Below are 27,777 nucleotides of genomic sequence, written 5' to 3'. Positions count from 1 at the left end.
TCCCTGAGACTGGAGAACTGGGCCAGCCCACCTGAGTCAGTGTATGAGCTTCTCATCATTGGGGGTGCGGACTTTATTTCAGGCCAAAGGGCAGAGGGAGGGGAGCCCCTCCCTTGCCAGGCAACACACAAGCACACAAGCTGTCCAATTTTTCGCCCCAACAAAAGGGCAGGCACAGGGGCCTGAAGCAACCTGCAAGAACAGGGAAGACCCGTGGGGGGAGGCGGTGGGCAGGGGGGACGGAGCAGAAGACGCTGGGCCTGTACCAGGGAGGAGAAGCTTCAACTCCGGCCTCCGGTAAGGACGCTCCCCCTCCCTTTCCTCTCAAGTTCTCTACCTGCAGGTACCCCACCAGGACATGGGATGTAAATCATGGCCACACCTGAGCCAGTGCCCCAGCTCCAGGATGGCTGCATTCCTGACATCTATCTGTGAGTTCACAGGTGGGCACAAGCTTCCATGGCCATCCGGAGTGACCTTGTCCCCCCTCCAAAGTCAACAAAGCCAAGTGCTCACTCCTTCACCTTCTGTGGGCCTCCACTCCTCACTCCCTGGGCCTGAGGCCCCCAAAGTCTGGCCTCAGGCTTGCCTGCCACAGTGACCTCAGGCAGAGGGGACCTGATCCTGCCCTGGCCTGGAGCAGCAGAGAGGATCCATGCTGCACGTTCAACATGTGATCCCAGGAAGGGGCTGAGAGTGCAGAGTGTCCCGTGTCCAGATATGGCATCTAATCCTGGTTGGAGTGCATTCTCTCCAAGAAGGGATCTCTGGAGCCCCAGGTGTGTGTGGGTGGGGGGCAGGCCCCCCTGCAGGGTAGAGAAAGAAAACACAACTCTGCTTTAAACCTTGCTCTTTTATTGGGAGGGAAATTTCAGAGTGGGAAGTCACTGGAGCAAAGATGTCAGAGTGTCTGGGCAGCCCCGGGGCTCCTGGTTGGAGGGTGAGGGGGTGGGGAGAGGGGCTCACAGCAGGGGCTGGCCAGGCCCACCAGCTCTGAGAGGGCCACCTTGAGCCCTGATGCTCTATTTCCTTTTAACCAACGAGGGCGCTGAGGAGTAGCACAGTGGTGGGTTTTCTCTCTCTGCCGATGTCTTGTCCAAATCTGGATGAGGAGTAGGAGCCTCTGCCTCGCTCACTGAACAGTGGTCACCACCCTGGGCCTCTGGATGTGGAACTGGGGGTGGGAGAGAGGAAGTGAGGCCAACAGGCCCTCAGCTATGGCCATGTCCGGTGGAAGTTACCTATCTCTGGACCAGGGTGCTGACCGTCCCTGGGCAGCCCCAGGGGTGGGTGGTGGGTGGTAGGTAGTGGGTTGGGGGATGGGGAGGGTAGAGCTCCTAGCTGAGGACAGGCCCCTGAATCACCTCCATGGTGGGATCCACGTTCTCCAGGGAGGGCTGGAAATGGTCATAGATGTTTTCAAGGCTGAATCTGTCCTCCTTCAGATTCTCATCTGCAGAAAGAGGGGCCAGGCTGAGTGAGCCTGGGGGAGGCTGGAGAGGCATAGAGGGAGACTTCTTCCAGTATCTTCCCTAAAGTATCTCCCACTGCCCAACAATCCTTCCACCATTGCAGCCAGTCTATGAGGTGGCTCTGGAAGCGTGCCTGGGGAGCTGGCCCAATGGGATGAGAGGACAAGAGGGAACCACAGCCCCCTGACATGCTTCAGGGTCAGAAGTCATGACCATGGGTAGGCTTGGGGATGATCTGGGTGAGAGTGGACCGGGAGGAAGGCACTGCTCAGGGGTCACCAGCTCACACACCCTCACAGCAATGGGAACCAGGGCAAGCAGAAACCAGCAGGGCCCAGAATCTTCTCTTAGAGCTGGCATGTTTTCAGCAGCCAGTTTCCCAGTTCTGCACATCCCACCCTCCTCAGCCTCCATGATCATGCCTTTCTGTTTCCTTCAAAGTCTTCCCGGGGACTCTGCCCTTTACCCTGCCCTCTTCCATGCCTGTATGCTTCCTTGACCACTCCCAGCTGCCCACTGGCCGAGACCTCTCCCCAGGGTTCAGACCAGAGCTGGTGGTGCCTCCTTCCACTGGCCCACAGTGTGTCCCACCTGCTGCCTCTTTCCGCTGCCAGGCAGTGCTCCAGGCCTTCTCCCTTTTCCAGCCTGTGAGGAACAACCCGGCCCAGCTCACTGGCATCTAAACTACATCTTCTGCTGTCCATTCCTCCCATCCCTCCTACCCCAACTCAGCTGCATCCTCCATCCCCTGCATACTGCAGAGCCATCTCATTGGTCTCCCCCACTTTAGGGCTGTCCCTCCCCAAGTCCACTTAAGTAAGATGTTCAAAATGTATCCCTGGACTCCCTCCCTTAAAGCCCTTCCAGTGTGTCCCCCTCATTACAGATCACAGAGACCTCCACAACCTCCCTGGGATCTGTGTTCCTGGAAGCAGATTATTCACCAGCTCGCAGTACTGCCCCAGCCTGCAGACTGGCTCAGGTGATGCCTCCTCTGCAGGCTTTTCTGATCCCTCCCCACCCTGGCTGGGGCGGACATACTTCTGGGCCCCTGGAGCCCAAGGCATGGCCCTGTCCTCCCACTGACTGTGTGTGCCTCTGAAGCTCTCACAGGGGCTGGTCTCTGGGGGGCAGGATCTGACTCAGCCATGCCTGTTGACCCTCCATGGTGTTTGTCAGAAGGAACTGGTAGGGCAGGACCTGCCCAGGGACTGCGATCATTCATCTCAGTGCAGCAAGAGATTAGCAGATGTGACACGGTGGTTTTCCACGGCAGCGGAGAATCAGAAGAGCTTGAACACACAGGAGGCTCTATGGAGGGGCAGGTGTTTGAACTAGACCTTGGAAACAGAGCTCCCAAGGAGGGGAACCCTCCATACAGTGGTGCAGGAGGCGCAAAAGCATGAAGAAGGTAAAGGTGAGCGTCAGCCCCACACAGATGGGAGTGTTAGAGAGGAGCTGAGAAAAGACAAAGTCAGCAGAGGCAGCGTAAAGGTTCAGGGTCAGGAGGTCGCAGAGAAGCTGGCAGAGCCGGGCAGCCACAGGACACACAAACCCAGCTGGCACCCACAGCCACACTGAATCTGGCTGCAGCACCTTCTCGGCCTTTCTCCGCCCACTAGCTTGCTCCTGGTGAGAAGTACCTTCCCAGATGCCTGTGTTCTGGAAGCTGCCAGGAATGTCTTCTCCTTGCCACTCCCGAGACAGTTTGTATTCTTGCCTGCCAACAGAAACGAGGTGAACAGCTGGCGGCAGGGAGGTGGAGGAGGGAGCCTAGAGCCCTGACCCTTGGCTTCTGGAAAGGGCTACCTCAGCCAAGCCCTGGTTCAGGGAGGGGCCTGTCCCCAGGGCAGTAGCAGAAAACGAAACAACATCACCGTGGCCTGCCCCTCCCTCAGTAGGCCTCTGTTCCCTTATCTTTGAGAAGGGAGCATTAGATCAGAATCAGAGCAACTCCCTCTGACTATATCAGAGGCATCAGGGGCACTGTGCCCATTGTTCCTCAATCTTCTTAGGTGGATCTCCTCCCATTTTACAGCTGAGAAAGCGACACTGGATAGCTCATCCCCAGTGTCCCAGCGCAACAACGTGGCTCTGTGGCAGCCAAAGTGATAACACCAGGTAATGTCATTACATAATCCAATCTCAGGACCCAAGTTTTGAGATGCACTTCTCTGCCAAACAGATCAGGTCAGATCAGCAGGCTGCCTTTTGCTGTTACCCAGAGCTGAGAGGGGCTGAGTCCCCATCAGGCCTCCAAATGCTGAATTGGAAGAAGAACCTTGGGATGTTCCAACTGTGTTCCCCTTTCCCTGGGCCCAGCCCCAGAAGCTCACCTGTGCAATTTTCTCTGGGATCGGCCGAGGAGGACGATCAGGACCACCACCATGACCACCAGCAGTGCTCCCACAGCTCCCACACTCCCATACACCAGGCTCTTGCTGGTTCTCAATGCACAAGTCTCTCCCCAGTACCAGTGCGTGTCTGAGGTCGGGCATCTGGGAACACACCCAAGATCAGGACAGCCAGCTAACATCCCTCACACCCAGTCTCCCAGAAAAGAAAAATGAATGCCAAACCACTGGAAACTGGCTTTCCCTCCCTCCAAGGACAGGCATTGGTTAGGAAGGACCCAGGTTAGGAGGCTCCCTAACACTTAAAGGGCAGTGAGGGGGTGGGGGATGCCCTAGTACAGAGAAGGATTCAGAATCTGAGTTTTGGATGCCTTGTCCTAGGAATGTGATGTCCACCCATCTAATCTCTAGCTGGCAACTTGACTGGCCTGTTACCAATTTTATATTTTATGCTTTTTTAAATTATTTTTATTTTTTATTTTTTATTTATTTGAGGGAGAGAGAGAGAGCACAAGCAGATGGGAGAGGGAGAACCAGGCTCCCCTCTGAGCAGGGAGCCTGACACAGGGCTCAATCCCAGGACCCCGGGATCATAACCAGAGCCAACGGCAGACACTTAACCCACTGAGCCACCCAAGTGCTCCTATATTTTAAGCTTTTTTTTTTTAAAAGATTTTATTTGTCTATTCATGAGAGACACAGAGACAGAGGCAGAGACACAGGCAGAGGGAGAAGCAGGCCCCACGCAGGGAGCCTGACGCGGGACTCGACCCCGGGTCTCCAGGATCACACCCCGGGCCGAAGGCGGCATTAAACCTCTGGGCCACCAGAGCTGCCCCTATTTTATGCTTTAATTTATGCTCTCCCAAATGTAGTGCCCCAGTTATAGCTAGATGTGATAATGGCACTGTGGCTAGGATACCAAAAGGAAAATGAAATGTAGATATAGAGATCTATAGATACAGAATTGGAAATTGGTAACTGGAACTTTCTCAGGAAGGGGTTTGTTCTGTCCTAAGACACTCATGTCTATAACCTGCACCTCCTCCTCCCTCTGGTGGGGGCTAGGAGTGAAGGGAAACCCAGGTAGAAGAAAGAGGGATGGTGCAGAGGAGCTCTCCCTCCCCACCCCTGCTCCATGACTGGTGAAAGGTACAGTCCTACCACGAGACAGAGTGGGTGCTGGCCTTAGAGGGACTGGACACTCACAAACAGCGGGGGCCACTTCGTTGCAACTGGCATTCACCCTCATGACAGTTCAGTTGCGACTTAGTCCCAGAAGTGCACTTGGTCACACAGGCCAGCTTCCCATCCAGTTCATCCACATAGTAGAACTGGGCATAGTCCTTTGCAGCCTTCTGGGTGCATTGCTCTGGGGGTGAAGAGTGGGCAGCAAGCATCAGCCTGGTTAAAGCACCCCCAGCCTCCATATGTACTGCCCACACTTGTCCCCCAACACCCACCACTCTATGGAGGTGCTTACCCTGCAGGTCAAAGCCCAGCTTCACAGTCTTGTTCACAATGGTGGCTTCCTCATTGTAGCACAGATGTAAGGAGGCTGCTAAGCATAGCAGGAAAGAACAAAACATAAACACTGCTCTCTACCCTACTAGAGTCTTGGCCTATCCCTAGATGCAGCTGGGCCTGTTAGCAGACTCAGATAGAGGCATTAGGGCTGGTGACAACCTGAGCCCGAGACCAGGAGCAGCTGCTGGGGCACACTGCAGAGTCTAAGGAAGACACCCGGGGGGGCTTCTGGATCCCTATGGATAAGTCTCTGGAGTTCCAGAAAAGAGGAGAGATGCAGGGCAGTCAGAGGCTGAGACCTCCCTATAGGACCCCTCTCATCCTTTCCCTACCACCATCAGGGCCTACCTCTGCACTCTTCCGAATCACCAGGTAGCCTTTTGGTCTCATTCATAATCTTGACCGTTATGATTTCAATGAGGTTTTCAAACAGTTTCTGAAAATCTGAAGTGTAGTTTGTCTCCATGACAACATCATGTTCCACCACAACACTGCCATTGCTAGAATCAGGAGTCAATGATTCATCAGTCACTCTGGGTCACCCACCCTCCCAGAAAGTGGGGCCCACAAAGCAAGAAGGGTGATGGGAGACAGTTAGCTATGTGACTCAGATGCAGAACAGACTAGGGACTCTTCCCTCCAAGAGTTAACATCCTAGACAGAAGCTGCAGAGTAAAATGATCTAAGATTCCAAAATATCAGTGATCACAAGAAATGCCATTGGATAAAATTCATTCCTAAAAATGGAAGCTCTTGGGTGAAGATGTAGCAAAATTGAACCCTTGGGCACTGTTGGCAAGAATGTCAAATGGTACAGCCACTGCGGCAAACAGTATGACAGCTCCTCAAAAAATTAAAAATAAAATTACCATATGACCCAGCAATTCCACTTATTGGTATTTACCCAAAAGATTTGAAAGCAGGGATTAAAGACATATTTGTACACCCATGTTCATAGAAGCATTATTCACAATAGCTAAAAGGTGGAAGCAACCTAAGTAGGTGTCCACTGATGGATGAATGGATAAACAAAAGGTGGTATACAGTACAATGAAATGTTATTCAATCTTACTAAAGAAGAAAATTTTGACACATGCTGCAATGTGGATGAACCTTGAGGACATTGTGCCAAGTGAAATAAGCCAGTAACAAAAGGACAAATACTGTATGAATATTTACATGAGCACTAATATGAAGTCCCTAGAGTTATCCAGTTCCTAGAGACAGAAAGTAGAATGGGGGTTGCCTGAGGTGGGTTGAGGAGGAGTTGAGAGTTTTTGTTTAAAGTTTTTGTTTTTGTTTTGCTTAAGTTTGGGAAGATGAGAAAGCTCTGGAGACGGACTGTGGTGGTGGTTGCACAACAATGTTAATGTACTTAATGCCACTGAACTATACATTTAAAGTGATTAATTTAATGGTTAATGGCAAAATTTATATTATGGCTATTTTACCACCATAAAAAATATTTTAAACTAAAACTTTTTAAATGGAGGCTGTTGGACTATATTTTAAAACCAAATAAGTATGCTTTTAGAAATGAAAAAAAATGTGAGGTCACTTTAGAAATATAAGATTCCCCCCCCCCAAAAAAAAGAAATATAAGATTCCAATCCAGAAGCTCCTTGTTAGATGGCCAGTGGGACACTGAGAGATCTTAAGATAAGATCTGTCACCAGTCACAGCCATTATCAGAGAAGACAGGAGGACAAAACCCAACAAAAGCTTGTGCCAAAATGGAGATGGAAACAAGCGCTGGTCCTGGGCAAGGGGTAAGGGTAGGGTAGAGGACACCGAGACATAGAAGCGCATGGGCCCTTGACAGTATGAATATGTCTTTTTTCCTACTGGGCAAGACACCCTCCAGGCTCCCTTCCCTCCCTTCTACTTTTCACTCTCCTTTAGGGGATCTGCTTCTCCTGCCTATCCCTTAGATGCTGGTGCTTGACATGCTTCTTTCTTGGGAAATGTTCACCCCTGTGCTGTGAACCCCAAGCCACCATATGGTCTACTCTTAGGACTTCCAGCAACTTCTATCCAGGGAAACCAACACCAGAGTCTCTGCTGCAGACACTTTCTATCACATGTTCCACCACATGCTGTTCTATTACTCAACCATTCAATGTGGCTGGGCCCTGGGCACTTGAAACTCCATATGGCCCACTCATCATCTTCTTTCCCACCTCCCTCCTCTTTACCTTCCTCATCTCAGCAAAGGGTACTCTATACTCCCAGCAGCCCAGAAAACTGGTGCCATTCCTCCTTCTCTGCAAATACCCATCAAATCTCCATGATCTGCTGGTCTTGCTTCCTAAAGACCTTTCACACTGGACTATTTTTCTTCTGCATTGTCACTTCTCTGGTCCAGGCCACTATAATCTCCTTCCCCTGTCCACCATTCTCAGTCCTGCAGCCAGATTGAACTCTCTGAAGTGCAAATAAGATACCTTCCCACATGGACCAAAACTACTGATGCCTAAAGATTAAGTAACTGGGTATGGGTCATCTTTCCACCTCCTCTCCCACCATGATTTCAAGCTGCCAATTGTTCTTTATGTTTCTGCAATCAACTCTCCTCTATTTTACCTCTAAGCTCCTCATCAGCAATTCCCTCTACATGGCTTATTCTTCATGATTCAAGCCTCAGCTTAGCTATCATGTCTTCCCAAAAGATTTCCCTCCACCTTACCCAGCTTGCATTCAGCCTCTCCCATTGCACCCTGTGTGTTTTTTACTGTTAACTCTAACCATATTGCACAACTATTTTACTATGTTCTGCCACCCTTTGCTCCATGAAGACCAGAACCGCTGCATTCCCTGCACCTACCACAGGGTAGGCTTTCAATACAAGCTGTTGAATGGATGAAGGATAAATAAATGAATGAATAAATGAATGGTTCAGAGCCTTCTGGTGTTGCCTGTGGGCTGCGGGGTGGGGGAGTTCCCTCTGGCCCAGCCAGGTACTGATACTCATTCAAGATGGGAGAAGACAAGAGAGCAGAGAGGGGGGCTTCCCACAGACTATAAATCTGACCTGCCCCCAACACACACACACATACTCACAACAGTCTCCTAATGATCACGCCTCTGTACTGGGGAAAGTCTTTGCCCATATAAGCTTTATCCATCTGAAAGAAATGAGGCAGCTGAGCAGCCCCTGCTCCATCTCAGAGGAAGCCCCAGGGCCCCCTCCCCCAGGGAACCCAAGGTATTAGCTCACAGAAAAGAAGGAAGGAAAGGTATAGGGATGCTCCCTCCATTAGGATGTGGGTGAGGTGGTGCTCAAGGAAAGGGGCTCTAAGAGGACCCCCTCTCGGGACTTGGGAAGACTGAAGGGATCCATGGGCTGAGAAACTCCAAAGTCAATCAGAATGAGCTCCTGTATCCCAATGACATTGGACATCCATATTGGGGAATCTGGGATTTTCCCGCTCTTACCTGACTCTTGAATAGTTGAGTGAAATTCTGGTAGACTGGGGAGGATATGTTATTCAGGTCTTTTGTGAAATTCCTATTAGTCACTTTCACTGTCACACCTAAGGTGGCATTGATTTTTTCCGGGATTTCTGTGGGAATAGGTCATATTATGCATGAGATAGCAACCTCCCAATAATGTCTTCTGGGATTGGTTAATTCTCTGCCTCCTGGTCTCATAGAGGTAAAGAAAGTGAATAGGAGGGTGGATGGAAATTCAAGAGGCAAGTAAGAGTCACTAAAACTGGGACACCTGAGTGGCTCAGTGGTTGAGCATCTGCCTTTGGCTCAGGGCGTGATCCCAGGGTCCTGGGATCGAGTCCCATGCTGGGCTCCCTGCATGGAGCCTGCTTCTACCTCTGCCTATGTCTCTGCCTCTCTCTCTGTGTCTCTCAAGAATAAATAAATAAAATCTTTTAAAAAAAGAGTCACTAAAACTCCTGCCCCTTGTCTCTGAACACCATGAGGAGTTAATGGCCAGGATCATGACCCAGAGAAAGCTAAGTGGAGGGCTCCGAAAGAGTTGGGTTAGAAACATCTTGATCCAACGGACATATAAGCTAGTGAAAAGAGCCCTGAAGAAGGGTCCATCCTCTACGTAGGCATTTGGGCCTAGGTAAATATCATATTTTTTCCTCTACCTGCACAATGAGGTAGCAGTAGCAGAAAATCCTTCCAGTGTTGCCCTCCTATTTAAATGGTTAGGGACAATTTGTAGGTCTCAGAAAAGTTCATTACCAATGAAGAATGAGTCCACAAGGGACTTGCACTGGTAACCAAAGAAGCCTTGGGCACAGACACACTCTTTTCCGTTCCATATGGTCCCATTGTGGCACTGCCCTGTGAAGGGATAGAATTCACAGCAGTCAACATGGAAGTCCAAGGGACAAAAATACTGACCCCCAATCCAGGTCCTGTCATTCAGACATTGTGCTGATAGAGAATAGAACCCTCTACCATAACCTCAAGCTTCAAGGGGATAGAAAGGATGAAGGACATTGGGGAATACGGAAACAAGAAATGAGAGGGGATGAGCAAAGAAAGCAAGAGCTCTAAAAATAAAAAGAGAAAATACAAGACAACATTATCCATGTGGACGACATTCACTGACAATAAGAAGACACTGGAGAGGTGGAATAAGACCACGAAGAGGTCAAAGCTGATTAGCTGATGAGAAAGGAGAGCTGATGAGCAGGAGAGGCACACAGAGTGACATGCAGAAATACTTACTCACTGTTGTAGCTGAAGACTGGGTCGTCATCACAGTTGTGTGTGTGCTAGTGAACAGGGGATGGAGAGTTGAAGAAGTAGTGACCCCAGGGACTGAGGTATGGGAAAAGCCAGGTAGAGTGGAGGACAGAAGAGGAGAAAAACCAGAGGAAGTTGTAATGGCTGAAGAAGAGTCAGAGACTGGCCTGGAGGAAAAACCAGGGATAGCTGAGGCTGAAGAAGCACCAGGGACTATAGTTCGGGAGCTGTCATATGATATTGGTATGCTTGGTGACCTTGTGCTGCTTTGAAAGATAGTAGATCCTCCACTGAGGGTGGTAGCTGTTGGTCTGGAGAAGACTCTAGTTGTAGAAGAGAAAGAGCTGATGGGGATGTAGAACTAGGGCTGTCTGTGGCAGAGGGGATGGAAGTAGAAATCATCGGTTTGGCAGAATCACTATTGGTGATGAAGAGAGTGGAATTCTCATTCAAGGTGGTGGGCATTAGTCCACAGGTGGCTGGGAGTGAAGAGGAATGGATGGGGCTTGATGAAGATAATGGACTAAGATCTTCAGTGGTATTGGGTGCATCAGATGAATCAGTTGTCTTGGAGGAATAAGTGGTAGTGGTGAAGACACTGGATTCCTCAGTGATGGTTGTGATGGTAGAACTTGATGAGGGCGTAGAACCCCGACTAGGAGTGGTAGAGGAAGTGTCAATAGAAACTGCAGAATGAGACAAATCAGAAATGGTGTAGATGGTTGGCTTTTCTGTGAAAATTGTGGCCGTTTGTGCAGAGACCAAGATAGTAGTGGATGATTCATCAGAGCTTGGTGTGGAAATAAAACTTCCATTTACAGTGATACAGGAGGTAACCACTGAATCAGTGGAGTGAGACAAAACAGATAGGGTTGTGTGGGCAGTGGATGCTTCAGGAAGGAATGTGGGTACTTGCCCAGAGACAGGAATAGTGGAAATTAATTCATCGAGACCAGATGGGGAAGAATGACTTTCATTATGAGTAGTATACAAGGTATCATGTGTAACTGTTGGATCTGATGTGTTTCTTGATATCCACCTGTAGTGGAAAGGGATCCCCCTGAACTTGAAGTAGAGCAGAACTTGTGCTCTCCTTGGAAAGAGTTGTGTCGGAACTCATTGTAACTATGGAAAAATCAGGAGTATCTGAATAGAGAGTAGACGGATCACTTAGACTTAAGGATGTCTGATGTGAGACACCCATGGTACTAGAAAGCTGGCCGGAAACTGAAAGGAGACAGAACTTGCTTCCAATTTTGTAAAAGAAGTTTCAGAGGAAACAGTAGATTTGACAAATCAGACACACTGGTGTACACAGTCGGCTCTTCTGTGACAATCATAGTGGTTATTTCAGAGATTAGAGTCGGGTTAGAGAGGTCACTGGGATGAGAAGGGAAAGCAGAATGTGCCTCATGTGTGCTATACAAGGAGGGGAACGAATAATTGCGCTTGACACTGTTGAAGTTAGGGCACTCAAAGCAGACCGGGGGGAAAGATTGTTTCCCCTTCACCTCCCGAAGTAGTAAAAGACTCACGGGAACTTGATGTGGGGAAGTAACTTTTATCCACTTCAGTAAAAGTGCTTGAAAATGAGTGTGTGACTGCAGAGGAATGGGACATGGTGCTATGGTCCGTGGACTCCTGGGGGAAACCAGTAGCAGTCGGTCCTGAGACAGCCGGGCTGGTAGACAGGTCTCCTGGCCTCGATGGGACGGTGGAACGGCCGGCGTCTGTGGTATGGGAAACGTGGGTTGAAGCCGTGGGCTCAGATGAAGCTGGCACAGTGGGGATGATGGTTGTCTCGCCTGTGGGAGTGGAGCCGGCTTGCCCAGTGACCACAGTGTGGGTAGAGAGCTCACTGGGGCTCGATGTGGAGGTGGGAATCTCACTATCTGTGCTGCGGGAGGCAGTAGTGGAAAAGGATGGTGTGGACAACTCCGAGGGCGCAGTGGCGGTGTAGATCGTGGACCCTGCAGCAAGAGATGTGGTTGTGTGTCCGCCATCAGCATGGGTAGTAAAAGGGCCAGCAGTCGTTGGTGTGGAAGCAGAAACTGCATCCTCTCCGCTGGTGGTGCTGTGTGAGATACCCGTTGGCTCTGATGAGTGAGGGGTGCCTGGATACACACTGGATCCGTCCACGAGGCCCGTGGTCGTCTGTGCTGAGACAGAGACGGTGGTCGACAGCTGGCCCGGACCTGAAGAGGACGCGGAGCTTCCGTCACCCACCGTATAGGAGGTTTCTGAAGTAACGGTCGTTTCGGTCAAAGCAGACACAGTTGTGAAGACGGAGGGCAATGCCGAAAGGGCGGTAGTGCTGTGTCCGGTGGTCAGGGTGGTGGTGGAAGAGTCTTCCTGGCTCGAGGGACTTGGAGAGCCTGTAGTATAGGAAGCCACTGTGTACTCCGATGACTCTGAGACGATCGTGGAGAAAGTAGACTCCGTAGCACTGGGTGAGGCTGACGGTCCCGAACCCGGGGAAGTGGCTAAAGACTCGGTGGGACTTGACGTAGACATGGGACTTGCATCACCCTTGGTAAAAGTGGTTGCCGATGAGTCCGGAGGTTGAGGAGAATCAGAGATGGTGCCGTGGTCCGTGGATTCCTGGGGGACACCAGTAGCAGTCGGTCCTGAGACAGCCGGGCTGGTAGACAGGTCTCCTGGCCTCGATGGGACGGTGGAACGGCCGGCGTCTGTGGTATGGGAAACGTGGGTTGAAGCCGTGGGCTCAGATGAAGCTGGCACAGTGGGGATGATGGTTGTCTCGCCTGTGGGAGTGGAGCCGGCTTGCCCAGTGACCACAGTGTGGGTAGAGAGCTCACTGGGGCTCGATGTGGAGGTGGGAATCTCACTATCTGTGCTGCGGGAGGCAGTAGTGGAAAAGGATGGTGTGGACAACTCCGAGGGCGCAGTGGCGGTGTAGATCGTGGACCCTGCAGCAAGAGATGTGGTTGTGTGTCCGCCATCAGCATGGGTAGTAAAAGGGCCAGCAGTCGTTGGTGTGGAAGCAGAAACTGCATCCTCTCCGCTGGTGGTGCTGTGTGAGATACCCGTTGGCTCTGATGAGTGAGGGGTGCCTGGATACACACTGGATCCGTCCACGAGGCCCGTGGTCGTCTGTGCTGAGACAGAGACGGTGGTCGACAGCTGGCCCGGACCTGAAGAGGACGCGGAGCTTCCGTCACCCACCGTATAGGAGGTTTCTGAAGTAACGGTCGTTTCGGTCAAAGCAGACACAGTTGTGAAGACGGAGGGCAATGCCGAAAGGGCGGTAGTGCTGTGTCCGGTGGTCAGGGTGGTGGTGGAAGAGTCTTCCTGGCTCGAGGGACTTGGAGAGCCTGTAGTATAGGAAGCCACTGTGTACTCCGATGACTCTGAGACGATCGTGGAGAAAGTAGACTCCGTAGCACTGGGTGAGGCTGACGGTCCCGAACCCGGGGAAGTGGCTAAAGACTCGGTGGGACTTGACGTAGACATGGGACTTGCATCACCCTTGGTAAAAGTGGTTGCCGATGAGTCCGGAGGTTGAGGAGAATCAGAGATGGTGCCGTGGTCCGTGGATTCCTGGGGGACACCAGTAGCAGTCGGTCCTGAGACAGCCGGGCTGGTAGACAGGTCTCCTGGCCTCGATGGGACGGTGGAACGGCCGGCGTCTGTGGTATGGGAAACGTGGGTTGACGCCGTGGGCTCAGATGAAGCTGGCACAGTGGGGATGATGGTTGTCTCGCCTGTGGGAGTGGAGCCGGCTTGCCCAGTGACCACAGTGTGGGTAGAGAGCTCACTGGGGCTCGATGTGGAGGTGGGAATCTCACTATCTGTGCTGCGGGAGGCAGTAGTGGAAAAGGATGGTGTGGACAACTCCGAGGGCGCAGTGGCGGTGTAGATCGTGGACCCTGCAGCAAGAGATGTGGTTGTGTGTCCGCCATCAGCATGGGTAGTAAAAGGGCCAGCAGTCGTTGGTGTGGAAGCAGAAACTGCATCCTCTCCGCTGGTGGTGCTGTGTGAGATACCCGTTGGCTCTGATGAGTGAGGGGTGCCTGGATACACACTGGATCCGTCCATGAGGCCCGTGGTCGTCTGTGCTGAGACAGAGACGGTGGTCGACAGCTGGCCCGGACCTGAAGGGGACGCGGAGCTTCCGTCACCCACCGTATAGGAGGTTTCTGAAGTAACGGTCGTTTCGGTCAAAGCAGACACAGTTGTGAAGACGGAGGGCAATGCCGAAAGGGCGGTAGTGCTGTGTCCAGTGGTCAGGGTGGTGGTGGAAGAGTCTTCCTGGCTCGAGGGACTTGGAGAGCCTGTAGTATAGGAAGCCACTGTGTACTCCGATGACTCTGAGACGATCGTGGAGAAAGTAGACTCCGTAGCACTGGGTGAGGCTGACGGTCCCGAACCCGGGGAAGTGGCTAAAGACTCGGTGGGACTTGACGTAGACATGGGACTTGCATCACCCTTGGTAAAAGTGGTTGCCGATGAGTCCGGAGGTTGAGGAGAATCAGAGATGGTGCCGTGGTCCGTGGATTCCTGGGGGACACCAGTAGCAGTCGGTCCTGAGACAGCCGGGCTGGTAGACAGGTCTCCTGGCCTCGATGGGACGGTGGAACGGCCGGCGTCTGTGGTATGGGAAACGTGGGTTGAAGCCGTGGGCTCAGATGAAGCTGGCACAGTGGGGATGATGGTTGTCTCGCCTGTGGGAGTGGAGCCGGCTTGCCCAGTGACCACAGTGTGGGTAGAGAGCTCACTGGGGCTCGATGTGGAGGTGGGAATCTCACTATCTGTGCTGCGGGAGGCAGTAGTGGAAAAGGATGGTGTGGACAACTCCGAGGGCGCAGTGGCGGTGTAGATCGTGGACCCTGCAGCAAGAGATGTGGTTGTGTGTCCGCCATCAGCATGGGTAGTAAAAGGGCCAGCAGTCGTTGGTGTGGAAGCAGAAACTGCATCCTCTCCGCTGGTGGTGCTGTGTGAGATACCCGTTGGCTCTGATGAGTGAGGGGTGCCTGGATACACACTGGATCCGTCCACGAGGCCCGTGGTCGTCTGTGCTGAGACAGAGACGGTGGTCGACAGCTGGCCCGGACCTGAAGGGGACGCGGAGCTTCCGTCACCCACCGTATAGGAGGTTTCTGAAGTAACGGTCGTTTCGGTCAAAGCAGACACAGTTGTGAAGACGGAGGGCAATGCCGAAAGGGCGGTAGTGCTGTGTCCGGTGGTCAGGGTGCTGGTGGAAGAGTCTTCCTGGCTCGAGGGACTTGGAGAGCCTGTAGTATAGGAAGCCACTGTGTACTCCGATGACTCTGAGACGATCGTGGAGAAAGTAGACTCCGTAGCACTGGGTGAGGCTGACGGTCCCGAACCCGGGGAAGTGGCTAAAGACTCGGTGGGACTTGACGTAGACATGGGACTTGCATCACCCTTGGTAAAAGTGGTTGCCGATGAGTCCGGAGGTTGAGGAGAATCAGAGATGGTGCCGTGGTCCGTGGATTCCTGGGGGACACCAGTAGCAGTCGGTCCTGAGACAGCCGGGCTGGTAGACAGGTCTCCTGGCCTCGATGGGACGGTGGAACGGCCGGCGTCTGTGGTATGGGAAACGTGGGTTGACGCCGTAGGCTCAGATGAAGCTGGCACAGTGGGGATGATGGTTGTCTCGCCTGTGGGAGTGGAGCCGGCTTGCCCAGTGACCACAGTGTGAGTAGAGAGCTCACTGGGGCTCGATGTGGAGGTGGGAATCTCACTATCTGTGCTGTGGGAGGCAGTAGTGGAAAAGGATGGTGTGGACAACTCCGAGGGCGCAGTGGCGGTGTAGATCGTGGACCCTGCAGCAAGAGATGTGGTTGTGTGTCCGCCATCAGCATGGGTAGTAAAAGGGCCAGCAGTCGTTGGTGTGGAAGCAGAAACTGCATCCTCTCCGCTGGTGGTGCTGTGTGAGATACCCCTTGGCTCTGATGAGTGAGGGGTGCCTGGATACACACTGGATCTGTCCAAGATGCCTGTGGTCGTCTGTGCTGAGACAGAGACGGTCGTCGACACCTGGCCAGTATCTGAAAGGAACGCAGAGTTTCCATCATTTGTTTTATAGGAATTTTTAGAAGAATACATTGATGTTGAGAATTCTTCTTTGTTCATGGTTGTAGGTGAGCCTGTGGCTACAGAAGAATCAGAAATCATGTTCTTGTCTGTGTTTTTCTGAGTCACCTCATTGGTATTCAGCTCTGAGTCTACTGGACTTGTAGATAATTCTCTAGGTCTCAATGTTCTTTCAGACCTTCCTTTGTCTACAACGTGAGAATGCTCAGATGAATCAGTGGATATAGACAAATCAGAAACGGTGGTATAGGTGCTTGCCACCCGTGTCAGAGGTGTGGTGGTTTTTTCTGTATCTGTAGTGAGGGTATAGTGTTCAATGGGACTTGATGAATAAGCAGGAATTTCCTTTGCTGTGCTGTAGGAATAGTTTGTAAAAGATGTCAATGTGGACACCTCCTGAAACAAGGATCTGTTCACAATTCCATGATCATCTCTGGTGGTAAAAGTTTCTCTAGAGCCTAATGTGGAAGCCAACATTTCATCCTCTTTGCTAAAGGTACTGTGTGAGGTCATTGTAAGCTTGGACAATTTAGGGGTGCCTGTATACAAAATCGATCCTTCTGTGAGGTCTGAATCTGTCTGTGCTGAGCTAGTAAGGGTGGTAGATAGGTGACCAGAGCTAGAAGAAGATGCAGCACTTCTATCTTCCGAGGTGGAAGAGGTCCCAGAGGAAACAGTTGATTTGGACAATTCAGGACTGGTTGTGAAGGCAGAAGTCAATTCAGTAAAAGCTGTCATGCTGTCACCAGTGTTCATAGTTGTGGTTGAAAATCCACTGGGGCTCAAAGAATTAGAAGAACTTGTAGAAGATGAGACTGTAGAATTTGATGAGTTTGAACCAGCTGTGATGACAGTGGATTTTTCAGAAATAGATGTGGCAGAGAGAGTAGAGGGGTCACTGGAATTCGATGTGGATGCATCGTTGGTAGAGATGATTGTAGATGACTCTGTGGATTGAAAAAAATCAGAGATAATGCTGTGAATTTGTCAATGAATTTAGTGACAATCTGTCCCAGATAGCTGGTCAACCTGTGATGCTGAAGAACAACTCTTTTCAGAGGTATAGCAAGTATCAGAGGAACCTGCTTATTTGGACAACTTACCAGTGATGATCTAGACTTTTGTCTCTTCTGGAATACACTAGTTTGTCTAGAGGGCAAGATGTCACTAGATAAGGTTCTGGACGTTGATTGTGATTTATGACTTGGATAGTTAGTTGTATGGTTACGGATTTTGACAAATCTGTATGGCTGCTCAGAAATACATATATTCTGCCCCAAAGCCTATACCTTCTTCCCTAAGCACTCTGGGACGTGTTTTATTACTTTGGCATAAATATGAAAGGGCAATTGTACCACATAAATGCCCCATACACATTCCTTTTGCTCCTCATATTCTGTGATTTCCAGACCACTTGGTTACCTTGAGTCATCAGGCTGCTACTTAGATTGACAAGTCTCTCTTCCCCATCTCTTACATGTGAGAACCCCTACTCTATCCTAGCATTTCACACAGACCCAGGAGGAATAGGAGAGCTAAGGCATGTTACTATGGATAATTCACCCCCTGTCCATTCTCTCCAGACACACTTACTCAAGGGCTAGCCATATGACCACCTCTACTTGGACACTCTCTGGCCCAAGTGAGCTCCTCCTACTCCTTGGCCCCATAGCCTACTCAATAGACCACAGTTGTCTAAGAGAAAGAGTGCTGGGAATTCATCTTGCAACTGGAGGTCTCATTATGTCATCTCTTTGCCACTTAGAACATGCAATTACATGTGTAAGACTCTGTTCACCTGTATAGGATGGGACTATAATCCTGGCTCCTCTTTCCTGCCTATGAGATGAATAAGATCAAATATGAAAAGAATCTTTGTGATAATAGTGCCGTAAAGTAGGGAGTATTAGGAATTCTACAGGATGGTATGAGGGGACTTGTTTAAAAGGGCAGAGCATGCAGCTTTCCGTGTCTCCTGTCAGTACCTCACCCCACCCCAAGATGCCTTAGAGCTGCGACTTTCTCACCTCTCATGAGGATGGATCTTTGCCACTGGCAGAAAGGACCATGGTGGCCTCTGCCATTCCAGACACCCCATTTTCACAAGGTCCTGACAGTCACAGGGAGAGGCCAGAAGCTGGACAAGAACTGGAAGCCAGGGTAAGCAGGGAGTGGACAATTAGTCAAGACAGGTCATTCACATCAACAGCTCTAGATCCTTGGTTTTGAAGACCACCATCAGAATATTTAGGAAACAGCACTAGCAATCCACTGATCCATGATTTCAGGTCAAAACTATAATAATGTCTAAGACTTTTGGAATTCTACATTAATGAGAAACATTGAAAAGATTTCTTGGCTGTTTTTTTTTAAGTCAGTAGATATGTTTATTTTGCCCAATCCTCTTGCCTGTGAGTTAGATTTTGTCTAATTTGGCAAAGTGGGAGTAGAGGATGTAAGCTGGAGAGGCTACCAAGGTGGGGCATCCCTGAATCATGGGTATGAAGAGGATCAGAAAGAGGCAGCACTCAGGGGCTTTGGACAATACAAAACAAAGCATAGCAGGGCTCAGAGTAACCTAAGCCTGGCTCTAGGACCTCAGAGCTGCCTTCTCTTTCCTATCATCCTTCCTTGAAGGATGGGCCACTCTGCCCTCCTGGCTTCTGAAGGTGCTTTCTGACTCACCCCTCTGAAGCCCCCTTTGATTTCACCCAGAGGTGACCACAGTCCTCAGCCTCCCTACCTTCGTGTGCCCATGGGAAAACCACTACTCAGCTCTGCCCCACCCTTGTCCTTGTAACTGCTGAGACTGTGCTAGGCCCTGGGGATGGCCGACCACTCAGCCCTCTGACCTTGATGGGGCTCCTGCCCATTCCTTTGCCAGTGCAAGGTAGAGGTAGTCAAGGCCCACATGAAGGGAGGTGGCGGTGACCCCAGCAGGGGGGGTGTGGGGATGGAAGAAGGAAACAGCCAGAAAGTAATATCTGAACTGCCGTTTCCCTTTCTTTAAGAAGAGTTTCATGGATTTAGGCATTATAAATTTTACTGGACTTTTTAAGTTATAAACGTAGACTGTTTGTTGTGACAAGTCAAACAATGAATAGACACATAAAGGCAGTTTATGGTCGTGTCTCTAACTGAATCACAAAGAACGAATTGGGGTGGGGAGAGCTGGCATTTATTGGCCACCCATCAGCAACCCATACTAGCCTTATCACAATTGTAACTCAGCAGTTATGTAGAGAACAGCCTACACAATCCGCTGACACCCCCTCCCCCACCACCCAAAGCAGAGTCTCCATGGCTACAAAGAACACTTCTGTCCTGTTCAGCTTGACCCAGAGTAGGTTCTCAGTGAGCACTTCTGAAATAAATGAGTGAATGAATACTGAAAAGTCCACCAGACTCTTTTTCTTAATATTTTAATATTATCCTATGAGGCAGGCATTGCTGTTTCTGTCTCACACGTTAACTGCAGTTCGGAGAGTTAAATTCTCTCCAAGTTTGCCTAGCTGGTAGGCTAGAATCCAAGAGGGTAGAGAGATAAGTGAGGCAGAGGGAAGGCTAGTGAAGTAGGTGTGAGGCCCGCTTTGGACTTTGTTGAGCAGCAGTGAAGAATGTCCAGCAAAAGGCCATGATCCCAACTGTGCCTTAGAAGCAGAGAGCCCTTTAAAAGAAGGAGGAGGAGGAGGAGGAGGAGGAGGAGGAGGAGGAGGAGGAGGAGGAAGAGGAAGAAGAGAAGGAGAAGGAGAAGGAGAAGGAGAAGGAGGAGGAGGAGGAGGAGGAGGAGGAGGAGGAAGAGAAGGAGGAGGAGGAGGAGGAGGAGGAGGAGGAGGAGGAGGAGAAGGAGAAGGAGAAGGAGAAGGAGAAGGAGAAGGAGAAGGAGAAGGAGAAGGAGAAGGAGAAGGAGAAGAAGAAGGCGGCCCTGGAGTGAAGGGGGTAGCAAGGGTAGAGGCAGGAAAACTGATGAAGCCACTTCAGGGACATGGTGTTTGGTCCACCCAGGACCCCAACAAAGGCTGGGACACTCATTGGAATGAATTCTGGACATCCTGTTGTCTTTCATCTTTATTCCTGGATTCATACCATTTACTTAACTTAGTTGCCATTCAATCTATCCTTAAAACATCCACATCCACAACTACAACTGTCTGTCAGAGCACACTGATCAGCTCCAAGTACCTGAATCCCTGTCCATCTCACTCGGCTGTCCTCCTACCTTTCTCTCATGTCTTTAGGGTTCCAAGATACCACCGCACCCCATTTATCCTTCTCCTTGGTCCTGCTACTCTTCCTGTTCACTAAGAGGGATCCCCGCGGAAAAAGCTCTGCCACAACTTCCACCTCCTGGAAGGCAATCTCTTCTGTGCTCAAGGCTTTCACTCACTCCTGGAAGGTACAAGGAAACAGTATCCTGAACAGTGCTCTGGGTGAAGAGCTTCAGATCTCTCCCAGCCCAGGATTCTGGTGGCGATGGTGTCCCCAAAGGAATTGGCAGAGCAGGTGAGGTTGTCCTTCCCAAAGTCAACCTCCAGGATCAGGGATGCTCCCCTAGGAAGCTGAGAAAAAGAAAAGCATAGCCAGGGTACCTGGGTGGTTCTGTTGCTGAGCTCTGCCTTTGGCTCAGGACATGTGGTCCTGGGATCAAGTCCTGCATCGGGGTCCCCGCAGGGAGTCTGCTTCTCCCTCTGCTATGTCTCTGCCTCTGTGTGTGTGGTTTTTTTTTAAGATTTTTATTTATGTATTCATGAGAGAGACAGAGACAGAGACATAGGCAGAGAGAGAAGCAGGATCCATGCATGTAGCCCAATAGGGGACTTGATCCCTGGACTCCGACCACGCCCTGGGCTGAAGGCAGGCGCTAAACCACTGAGCAACCCAGGCGTCCCAAATAAATAAAATCTTAAAATAAAAAAGCATAGCTATTCTCCAAGGAAAGAAATCCAAATGGTCAACAGGAACAAAAATAAATAAATAAACTTCACCAGTAAACAAAAAAAACTCAAAACAAAGCAAGATGCGATTTATTTTTACCTACCAAATTGCACCCCCTCTGTGATATTAAATGATAATGATAGCAGGTGTTGGTTGGGGCATTCATAGGATGCCCATGGACTTCGCTTATTACCAGATTTTCAAAGGAAATTTGAAAACACGTACCAGGGACCATCAGCAGATTCATACCATTCTTAATGATTCCATTTCTAGACACTGATTCTAAAATAAAATAACCTGATGCAGATTATTTTAAGTTTTCATACAAGAATTTTATTAGGTCATTATGATGATGAAAAATGGTCTAAAAGTGTCCAAGAATAGAAGAATAAGAGACTGGTCCATAGAATGGAATATTTATCTGCCATTAAAACATACACTAACCAGGGGCACCTGTGTGACTCAGGTAAGCATCCAACTTCACCTCAGGTCAAGATCTCAGGGTCTTGAGCCCCACAACAGGCTCTGCGCTCAGTGGAGAGTCTGCTTGAGATTCTCTCCCTCCCCCTGCTCATGCACTCTTTCTCTCTCTCTAAAATAAATAAACAAATCTTTAAAAATAAATACATCTCCCTTAGAACAAATTTAAACACATATTCAGAAATAGATGAAAATGCTCACGATGTTGCTCTAAGTGGTAAGGTTAAGCAAAATTTTCTTCTTTCATTTGCCTACACTTTCTCAGTCTTCTACAACAAATATGCATTCATGTTATGATGTTTAAAACATATATGTCATAAAAATAAAAGGTTAGGTATATCCAAAACCTCAGAAAATACAGGGAAAAATCACTCATAATTAATGGTTCTCAAGCCTGGATTCCCCCCTCTTTGTGGTCAAAATGCTTAAGAAAAATGATCTACAGTTGACCCTTGAATAATATAGATTTGAATTATGCGGGTCTGCTTGCATGTGGGTTTTTTACAGGACAGCATTGTGAATGTATTTTCTCTTCTTTATGATTTTCTTAATCACACTTTGTTTTCTCTAGCTTATTGTATTGTAGGGATATGGTATATAATACACATGACACCCAAAATATGTGTCAATTGACTGTTTATGTTATCAGTAAGGCTCCCAGTCAACAGTAAGGCTATGAGTAGATATGTTTTGGGGGAGTCAAGAGTAATATGTGGACTTTTGAAGGCACAGAGGTCAGTGCCCCTAACCCCTTCTCAAGGGTCAGTCAGCTGTATTTGCCTGTGTTGCAGTCACACACTCATCACCAAAGATACCAGCTCTCATACCAAACAAGCAAAATTTGCTACTTTCCTGCCCTCTTGGTAGATTTATTGCTTCTTTACAATATGTGTGTTTAAATTTTTCTTTAAAAAAAAGATTTTATTTATTTATTCATGAGAGACACATAGAGAGAGGCAGAGACACAGACAGAGGGAGAAGCAGGGTCCATGCAGGGAGCCTGACGTGGGACTCAATCCCAGGACTCCCGGATCACACCTTGAGCCAAAGGTAGATGCTCAACCACTGAGCCACCCAGGTGTCCCTAGATTTTTCTTAAAAAGATACACATTGGAGTAAGGCAGACAGTTCACTGGACAAGTCTTTCACTTGGTGGCATTCTTGGGGAAAAGCCCTAGGAAGCAAGTCTGAAGACCACCACCATGATGTGAGACCATTTCCTCCTGCCATCTCCAAAACACATTTGTGCTTGTGGTGAACTCAGTCAGTTGGGGTCCACAGGAGCATCCCCAAAGGCTGGGGTGGTAGGAGTGGGGCCCAGGGGCACCTCCAGGATCAGCCACTGCACAACTGAAGGACATCTTGCAATTAACCTCCCTGAACTTCCATTTCTCTCTGGGAAATGCAGATCGATGATGCCTGCCCTGACCACATTGCTCACTCTAGAATATTCTACAAGAGAAGCAGTGGGAGGGCCACTGGAATGTGTCATGGTGCATACTTCCTTCTGGCCCTACTCCTTGACAGCCACCAGTCTGCAATGCCACCTCTCCCTGGGGCCTCCCTGATGAGGAGGGGGAAGGAGCAGCCTCTGAAGCCCCACCTGCACTCCTCCACCATCGGCCCCTCTCAGAGCTCCAACTTGGATTGTCACTCTTCCTGCCTTGTTACCATGGTCCCACCTAATAAACTTAACTATAAACTGGCTTATTCATCATGCCTCATCCAGATCACCTAGCACCTGCCCAGGTGGAGCCAGGCCTCATGTGTTTGCTGAATGAGTAAGTTTATTACTTTCCATATAAAACAGCACTTCCTTTTAATTGCTCTAAATTTATGCCATGCAAGTTTCAAAGGTTGTCCCTTTGTCTATTGTGAACAAATCTGTTTTCATCTTCATCGTAGTCTTCTTGATTTTGTGCTTGAGCATTTTCTACTTCTGCATTCACCTTTCTAGACCACAGAGCTCTGACTCCTCAGGGCCCTGCCTCAGCCCCTCTAAGACAGACACTTCTATCCTGTTCCCCTGCCATTTGGAGGAGCTCCCTTCCCCCACCTTTCCTGTGAACACTTTAGAACTTCATGTACACAAAATAGGACACGGACTCCAATCCTTGTGTTGATCCACAGCATTGTCTGGTCTTTGTGACCCCTGTAGCACATGGAGAATGTAGAATTCTAGGCAGTGCCTAATTCGCATCTACCTCTGAGCCCCAGCCTGCAGGACAGCCACATCTCGAAGCTCCATGGTGACCTCAAATGCAACAGGTCTGCCAGAAGGCCTCTGTCTACCACCAGAAAAAGGCTCCTGCCCTCCCACTCACATAGGCTCTAGAACAGTCTATCCTGGTGCCACCATAGTCCATCATCAAGGGAAGTGGGGTTCCCAGCTGGAGCCATGCCAAGATAGCTCTCAGGGCAAAACAAGGTCTGCTCTGGCAGGGCAATTCACCCCTGCTCAGTCCAGAGAGGTCCTCTGGTATCTACAAGCCTCCACCTGGCCTCAACACCTTGGTCACCCAGGGGTGCTCCCTTACACACCTACTTACCTTTGAGGCATTCTCGTGTCAGCTACCCTACATAGCTTTTCCTACCCAGGATCCTCTTGGCTTTTCCTACCTTCTCAGGTCAGCATTCCTTCTCCCTACTGTTTGCTTGCCTAAAACCTCATTAGTCCTCACAGGGAACTGGAGAACCCAGAGGATAGTGCAGATTAGAAAGAAAACTATAGATGCCAAATGAGGTCTCTGATCTGACACCTGAACCCCCCCCCCCCACCAAAGACCTAGAATACAAGAAGGGGGTGAGGGATGTTGCAGAGGGCCGAGGTCCTCCAGTTCAGGGATGTGGCATACATACTTTCTGTCGAATGGGGATGTCATGTTAATTTGTTGTGTGACCCCAGGTATATCACTCACCCTCTCTGAGCCTCAATCTCCTATCTGCCTACATTTGTATACACAAACTCCCTTACAAGATCACAAGAGCCACATGAACTACCTGCTGTAAAATGAGTTTGTGAAGAGCAGAGTCCACTGTGGGTGGGAGATGGGGAGGGGGCTCTGGGTATCATCAGACCTTCTGGAGCCTTCTGGAATAGCCCTACTGCCTGATGTCTCCACTCCTGACAGCCTTCTGCACTTATTAGAGGTAGATGCTTTCTGACTCTAACATGCTTTTGGGCTCACTCATGTCAGTGTTATCTTTTTCACACAATACCAAGCACCTTAGGAATAGGGATCTCTGCTTGTACTGGTGATTATCTCCAACTCACAGCAAGGTGCACGAAGACAATGCACTTGCTGGCTATGGGGCTCTTCATCATCATCATCATAATCATCATCATCACCACCACCACGACCACCCTCCTCTCTCTCCTCCAACAACCTGATCAGAGGGATGCCTGGAGTCGGCCTGGGGAGCAGGGATGGGTTGGACCCCTCCTAAGGCTGACCTGCCCATAGCTTCCTAGTCTCTGTATTTTAAAAAATATTTTATTTATTTATTTGAGAAAGAAAGAGAGAATGAGCCAGGGGAGGGGTAGAGGAAGAGGGAGAAGCAGACTCCCTGCTGAGCAGGGACCTGAACATGAGGCTCAATCCCAAGACCCTGGGATCATGACCTGAGCCTACGGCAGACCCTTAACCAACTGAGCCACCCAGGTGCCCCTATTCTCTGTATTTTACCTTTAAGCTAATCTATAATTATATTTATATAATTATAACAATAATTAATAATTATAATAATCTATAGTTAGTATACTTTCTTACTGTCCCTAAATCCACACGGTTCATGACCGCTGCTCCCAATCCTTTCCCATCAGCCCTGCTGGGCCCTGAACATATCTAGGGAGGGGAGAAGGAAGTATGTGAGGGCACGGTGGAAGGCTGAGGTGGCCACCTACAGACTGTGTTCATGACTGGGGTCTCAGAACTCCCTATGTGGGTTATCTCACTCCACCCTGCAGGGTACCAAAAACTCCCTTCCCCACCACTCCCTAGCCACTCCCCATACCCTACAGGGCCTTCAACTCAAGAGCTCCCTCTTCCACCTGAGGCCTTGGGCTCACTCCCCCAGAACCGCTCACCCCAGCAACTGTCCTGTCCACCCCTGCCCTCGGTTCTTCCTGGTCTCCAGGGTTGGGAGAGTGGGGATCAGAAAGTCTGTTCTGAGCGAGGGAACCCACAGAAAATCAGTTTGTAACCAGTAGCTTCCCAGAGAAATGGCCAAGACAGGTTCAACAAAGACCCCAGAGCCTGTGTCTCACACTCAGCCCTTCAACTGTTTCTAACTAGAAGGGTTTTCCCAGGTGCCCGAGTTCTCCCCATACAAGAAGTTGCTGGATGCCCCATCCTTCCTCCTTGGCCAGGGCTGACAGGCTGCACAGTGCCTCTGTGAGGTTTGAAAAGACCTGGCCCTCCAGGCAGATGTAGCCCGCAGGATGAAGGCAGGCAGAGGTCATTATCTAGGTGAAGAAAGAGTCCCCATTCCCCCAGTGGAGTAGAGGGAGGCCAAAGGAGAAGGGTTGTGGGATGCCAGCCCACTCTCAGCTCCTGGGCCAGGGGCTTGACATAGGCCATCAACTGTACAACCACAGGCCATGCTCCTTGCCCTGTACCCACACATCTCCAAGGTAATACCCTTTGCATCCCCAAAGGCAGAATGAGGTCACAGCCCAGGGGGCAGAAAGCCCAGGTCTTTGGCAGCCTCTTCCCCTAAAAAGTGAGTTGGGGGAAAAGCATGAAGAGGCTGGCACACATTGGACCCCCAGGGAGTGCCAGCCCAGGTCTCACTCACCCTGTGTTGCTGTAGCAGGTAGCCCGAGCCAGAGACTCAGTGTCACAATCCAGATCACCAGCATCTCCCGATGGGGTACTGGCTGCAGGGTCTCCCCTCATCAGGAGGGACCAAGAAATGAGAGCTCCCAGGGAGGTATCAGCTATATAAAGGACCCTAGAGACCTTTGCCTTGGGGTGGGGGTGCGGTGATGGGACTGGGTGGATGGTATGTGGTGACCACAGAGAGTTGGCCAAAGGGCAGCCTGTCAACCCTCCCCTCTAACTTCATGAAAGCTGACCGCCCACATCTAGGGTCTCTCCAGCCAGAGTCACAGGTGGGGCAGGACAAGAGGGTGGGACAGGAAGCCAGAGACGTGAGTGTGTGACAATTAGCCAGGGGCGGGGGCCAAGAAATGCCAGGAGGGAGGGGTGACAGTCCTGGAAGGAGCAGCCAGCCACAGGCCAGGCTGAGCAAAGGCCCCTGCATCCCCACCCTTGAGAAGCTCCTCTTTCTTCCAGCCTTCCTTCTCCCTCACCCACCCCAAGCTGACCCCTTCAAAGTTTCCAGTGCCTTCCTCTAGGCCTGAGACCACTACCCCTTCTCCCACCTGAGAATCCTATTCACGTCAGAGGCTTTATGGTCCTGGCCCCCACCCCCAGCCACTGCCGGTGCCTCCCCCATCCAGGGCAAAGGCCCCAGGTGCTTTTTTCCAAGCCCTCTCATTCTGTCAGCCTCAACCACCCCCAACTCCAGTCCAGCTACTCACAATAATGAGAACAGGAGGGTCCCCTGCCCAAGCATGGCAGGCCTGGTGTGAGTGTATCTGCCACCAAGGCTCACAGAGGCTCAAGGTCTTTGGGAGGCCCAGCTTTACCCATTAGCACAAATGGCAGCTGACCTAGCCTATGTCACTCACCCCCCTGACCCAGCCCTGAGCTCCCTAAGTCAAGGGAAGAAGGACACAGATGACAAACCCAACAGGTCCCCACCTGTGGCTGATCTGGAGGCCCCCCCCCCCCGCTACCACCCACTCTGTAGCAAAAATGGGCCCCCCAATCTTTAGGAGGACCTAGACCCCTCCCTTCCTTGCTGGGAGAAACTGGTGCTCCCCGACCCTCCCACACATCCTCTGGAAGTCCCCATTCTCTGAGTGGAGATGCCATGAGATAAGAAAGACACAGAGCAACTTCTTTTCCAATAATGCTAGATTGTGTTCACATGGGAGAACTGGAGGCTGCAAGACTTTCTTCCCCAAAAGACATGTTCCTATGAAGAGGGCTGGGGACTTCTGACCTCTGAGGTTACTGCAGCGATGGGGGTGAGGCCAAGAGAGGAAAGGGGAGTGGTGGGGGAGGGTGAGGTCATAGGGGATCAGAGGGAAGGGGGAATGAGGACAAAGGGCTGAGGGGGCTTCTCCACCTCAGGGTCCT

The 27,777-nt window shown here is 50.4% G+C and overlaps 1 protein-coding gene and 1 long non-coding RNA gene across 4 annotated transcripts; one reads left to right on the top strand and one right to left on the bottom strand.

The window, feature by feature from the left end:
• Positions 1–161: 161 nt before the first annotated feature.
• On the top strand, positions 162–23,273 carry LOC144319644 (uncharacterized). Its single transcript, XR_013385402.1, has 3 exons — positions 162–297; positions 20,392–20,656; positions 22,977–23,273. It is a non-coding gene; the product is annotated as an uncharacterized LOC144319644 (long non-coding RNA).
• Positions 839–26,501, bottom strand: LOC144319641 (uncharacterized). Of its 3 annotated transcripts, XM_077908070.1 has the most exons (12): positions 26,366–26,501; positions 11,608–15,642; positions 9,563–9,664; positions 8,789–8,916; positions 8,414–8,478; positions 5,702–5,853; positions 5,310–5,387; positions 5,036–5,198; positions 3,809–3,970; positions 3,116–3,192; positions 1,365–1,453; positions 839–1,174 (listed from the first exon to the last, which is right to left on the bottom strand). In XM_077908070.1, exons 1-12 carry the CDS (start codon positions 26,427–26,429, stop codon positions 1,133–1,135), a joined length of 5,157 nt encoding a protein of 1,718 aa, XP_077764196.1. In that variant the 5' UTR covers positions 26,430–26,501; the 3' UTR covers positions 839–1,132. The 3 variants fall into 3 exon arrangements, with proteins under 3 accessions (XP_077764196.1, XP_077764194.1, XP_077764195.1); XM_077908068.1 differs by lacking the exon at positions 26,366–26,501 and having other exon boundaries at positions 11,608–16,207; XM_077908069.1 differs by lacking the exon at positions 26,366–26,501 and having other exon boundaries at positions 5,310–5,384; positions 11,608–16,207.
• Positions 26,502–27,777: the final 1,276 nt, after the last annotated feature.

Source organism: Canis aureus, chromosome 8, assembly GCF_053574225.1.
Source record: "Canis aureus isolate CA01 chromosome 8, VMU_Caureus_v.1.0, whole genome shotgun sequence".
NCBI classification, from domain to species: domain Eukaryota; kingdom Metazoa; phylum Chordata; class Mammalia; order Carnivora; family Canidae; genus Canis; species Canis aureus.
Note: the sequence above shows the minus strand (reverse complement) of the source record. Positions and strands in the feature narration are given on the sequence as shown.